At 35.2% G+C, this 4,517-nt stretch overlaps 1 protein-coding gene across 1 annotated transcript; it reads right to left on the bottom strand.

The window, feature by feature from the left end:
* Positions 1 to 3,487: 3,487 nt before the first annotated feature.
* LOC124374467 lies at positions 3,488 to 4,039 on the bottom strand. Its single transcript, XM_046832675.1, has one exon. The coding sequence runs from the start codon at positions 4,037 to 4,039 to the stop codon at positions 3,488 to 3,490; it is 552 nt and encodes a 183-aa protein (XP_046688631.1).
* Positions 4,040 to 4,517: the final 478 nt, after the last annotated feature.

The raw sequence follows: 4,517 nt of genomic DNA, 5'->3' as shown, positions 1-4,517 counted from the left end.
ATTACTATTGATTTCGTTAATTGTGGTTATTTGCCTACGATTTTCGAGATAACTATCAAACCAATTAAATGAATTATTTTTTATTCCAACTAATTTTAATTTTTGGAGTAATTTGTATCTATCAACTGAATCAAATGCTTTGGCTAAATCGAGGAATGCCAATAAATATTTTTTGTTAGATGTTATTGCTTCGTTCAGACTCTTAGAGATATTAAAAAAAAGCATCTGCGATATATTTAGATTTTCTAAACCCAAATTGACAGTCACTTAATATATCATTCTCTTCTAAATAATTGACTAATTGGTCTTTAACTACCTTCTCCAAGACTTTGGAAAATACACTAAACAGGCTAATCGGTCTGTAGTTTGACATCAGGGTAACGTCATCCGCTTTAAATAATGGAATGACTTTGGCGATCTTGAAAACGTCTGGAAATTTGCCTGTACGAATACTTATATTAACAATGTGAAGAAGCGGAATGCAGAGAAAATGATAATTTTCAATCAAGAGGGACGCGGATATACAATCATACCTCGGAGCTGAGCCACCACGCATGCTAGTAACGTACCGGTGAAGTTCTGTCTCAGTGATAGTGTGAATTGAGAATTCTGTGTTAACCGTATAGTCATTGTCATCAACGACAGGTGGACCGCTCGAGTCAATAGCCCGAGCTAAATTGTAACCTACTTGTGCAAAATAATTATTAAATTCTTCAGCCACCTGTCGACACTGCAGTTTCACGTCAGAGTCCGAGTTCATGGTTTTATCACCTGTAAATTGTGTAACAGGGAAACTGTTTTTTTATTCACCCTCCCAGATAATTCATTTATTATTTGCCAAAAATTTTCGGATTATTCTTACTACTGATAATTTTTGATCTGTAATAGTTAAATTTTGCTGATTTAATTTGCGAATTCAATCTGTTTCTCAATTGTATGTAGTATTCTCTTAGATTCAGATTGAACGGCTGTTTTTTGAGGAGTTTGCTTATTTTATCCCTTTTCCTAATGCCCCTTACCAACTCTTCCGAAATCCATGGTTTAATTTTTTTTTTAATCTATGCTTCTCATTTGTAAGAATCTTCTTCGACTTTTCAGTAAAACTGTTTAAAATTTGTAAGAATAAGTTTGAACAAACATTGACGTCTGTGATATTTGTGACACAGGTCCAGTCGCAGTTCCCTAAGTAATTACTAAGTAACCTTTTGTCAATGATAGTAGTTTCACTAGGAGTCTTATGAATTTTGTCTTGGCATTTTAATACTCAGGGCAGTACAATAGTGGTCAGTAATACTAGTCTCGATCACTGCTGTTTGTAAACTGTCAAAATTATCGTGTTTAATAAAAATATGGTCAAGACAAGTCTGACTGGCCCCCGCCTCTCTAGTTGGACAGTACGTCTAAGTATCTTTCGGTCTTGTTGTCAGGTGTCAAAATGTTAGCGTTTATGTCACCAATAAGTATATACGTTTTGCTTTTGGTCAGGTGGGTGTAGTCCTCACTGAGCGCAGCAGTAAAGTCGTCAAGATCGTTATCATGAGTTCTGTACACCGCCAGTAGGTTGAATTGTTTATTGTTATAAGTAAAGTCGCACAGTAGGCCATGCACACCGCCCAGCTCCGTCTCTTGCACACTCACACCACAAACACACTCTCTCACATACACTAACACACCATCATTCCGATTGGCACCTCTCGTGGTTTTGTACCACTTATACTCCTCAAGCTCAATCCCCACCCCATTTTCATCAAGCCAAGTTTCACTTAAAACAATGATATCCCAAATAACTTTAATGGCTTCCAAATAAACTAATAAGCTGTCGAAGTTTTTACCATAGCTTCTTATGTTTAAATGCAATATATTAAACCCCCCGATATGAAATTCGTGAAACGAGTTATGGCTGAGTATATTATTTATAGAAGCACTGCTGATTCTTCTATAACCGTCAATTAAATTATGATCTTCGTTCATGAATGGGAATATCCGAACCCACTCAAGTAAATGAAAAGAAAAAACAAAACAAAAAAATAATACAATTTGGTTGAAAACGCTTGTTTGAGCTACCACCCCGCGCGAAACGATGCCCCTTAAATTGTATAGTACTCATTCTCACACTCTGATACACAGAATTGATACTATTATAAACTTTTTCGTTATAAATCTCGTTATATTTAGAACATAGGCCCCTACTATATGTCCTTGGTACTAATGGCATGAATAAACTGCGTGCATAAGTCGTGCCTAGAAATGCATACTATTAAAAACTAAACCACTTCACAATTAATAAAGATACCTAAGACATCTTGAATAAAAAAACCTACAGATTATAACATAACATTTTTAATAATAATAAAAACAATTATTTCTGGCTTTAATGGAAATTATGCATACATAAACATACACACACAAAATGTATCATATCAAGAACTATTTCGATTCTAGGATTAAAAATAGCTATTGTTATGAAATAGACAACAACAACAAATTAAAAAACCCCTTCCATCATTTGATATTTATAATACGTGTATATACATTATTTTTTCAAACTTAATAAGATCTCTGCAGAGCACAGTATGTGCATATATTTAGTACGCTTAATGAAATAAATACAACTCGTATATACAGAAGTCAAAACAACAATTAAATCATAATAAATTTAAAACAGAGGAGATCTGTGACTACAAGCTAAAATAAAATTATCTTTGGGTAAATGTTTTTGCGCTCTGAAAATAAAATACTTAAATATATCAAGTCAGAAAAATATAAGGAAGTCAGTTATTTTCTAAATAAAAATTCTCCCATGAGTTTGATAAATAAAATGTAAAATTAAAAACAAATATGGTGCAAAGTTAGAGAGATCATTATAAATTGCTTAGTATTACTCAAGGAAGAAAATATAATAGATTAGTTATCTGTAAAGGATTAATGAAATAAGCCTTTTAGAACGGTAGGAATATAATTTTAGAGAATGTTTTAAATTAAATAAAAGATTCGCTCTATTGTATTAAATGATACAAATAAAAATAAGACATCTTATTAGGTGTATATAGTAGATACGACTATTGTTGTTTGACCTGCATATACAAATAATATAGTAATATATAAAAATAAAATCAATATGTCCATTTAATGAGCTTTATGACAGATGAATACATGAAAAAGTCATTCATGCCAGAAATAAAATTAAAAATTTGTTCAATAACTATAATAGATTAGAATGAACAAGCTACATAATTACTAATAATAAAGTGAAGTCGTGAGTAATGCTTCGTTTTCTACATAGTCTAAGAAAAATAGTTTGATTACTATGCAAGTTTGTATATGATAAGTGCTACGTTTTTATTTTAATTATTAATATTTAAAAGAATTAACTTAATTAGCCATGTAGAACATATTTATAACAACTAAAAACTAAAAACTGACCCAGGCTTATTATTGTGTGATTATAGTCTGCAGACACACAATAAAGGGTAGCTACATACAGTGTCTACTTTCCAGAAGCAGAGTAGGAGCTCTCACTGTCACCTCCCCCGCGGCGACCACGATCCACAACACCCAGGTCCTCGAAGCTCCTCACCCTCCTGGCCCGTTCGTCCGCTGTATTCTTCACAAGTACTCGACCCTCTTTGATCCAGGCAAACGCCAGCTGACGATCCTTGACCATGGTCTTGGCTTGGTTGAGCAGAGCCTTCGTATAGCTGGTTAAGTGTTCATTAATATAGACAGATGACGGACTGTACGCCGAACTGATGTGAACTGCATCAAGGTTCCTTTTTGACTTGGCGGCCTGAAGCCATTCGGCGCGAACTGTTCGACTCACAAAGCGTACGACTATGTTTGGTGGACGGGCCTGACGACCTCGTGGGGATCCCAAGCGGTGTGCTGCAGATACGTCGTCGCGTCGCCATGGAGTATTAATTGCTGCTGCAATAGCTTGCAAAACTGCGAACACATTTTCATTTGGTGACACTGGAACGCCGGATATTTCAAGATTCTGCAACCGACTGTACTGCTGCATGTCCTGAATCTGTTCCTTCATGGTGGAGACTTCCTGCGATAGTGAATTACACTTAGTTCGTAGCTGAGCACATTCGTCCCGCCGCAACTCATTTTCGGCTTTGAGAGAATCTATGGATGACTCGAACGATCCACCTATATTTGCTATTGTTTTTTCTATTTCAGACAGTTTAGAGTTCAAACTTTCATTTATTTTTGTTTCAAAATCGCCGAGTTTTAAATTAAGAGTTGTATTAAAATCGCTTCTGAGGTCTGTTATAGCTCGGAGAATACTAGACTTAAACCCGTCTTCAGAGTCACTACTATTTACCGATGTGGCCCCTTTACACTTTTCACAGCGGAAATTTTTTCGCCTAGTCAGTTTTTTTGAAAGGTCCAAACTAGTACATTTCGCGTGAAACACACTTGCACATTCAACACATTTAACTGAGTCATCATCTGAAGTTGCGTTACTACACTTTGCACAAATACCTGACATAGCGCCTCAACAATGAAGTACG

Source organism: Homalodisca vitripennis, unplaced genomic scaffold (genome assembly GCF_021130785.1).
Source record: "Homalodisca vitripennis isolate AUS2020 unplaced genomic scaffold, UT_GWSS_2.1 ScUCBcl_8621;HRSCAF=16797, whole genome shotgun sequence".
Classification (NCBI taxonomy): domain Eukaryota; kingdom Metazoa; phylum Arthropoda; class Insecta; order Hemiptera; family Cicadellidae; genus Homalodisca; species Homalodisca vitripennis.
The sequence above is the reverse complement of the archived record's forward strand: the minus strand, read 5'-3'. Positions and strand labels throughout refer to the sequence as shown.

Excerpts from the sequence above, each read along its gene's own strand:
- LOC124374467 (XM_046832675.1), bottom strand. The coding sequence starts at position 4,039 with ATGAAGGAACAGATTCAGGACATGCAGCAGTACAGTCGGTTGCAGAAT.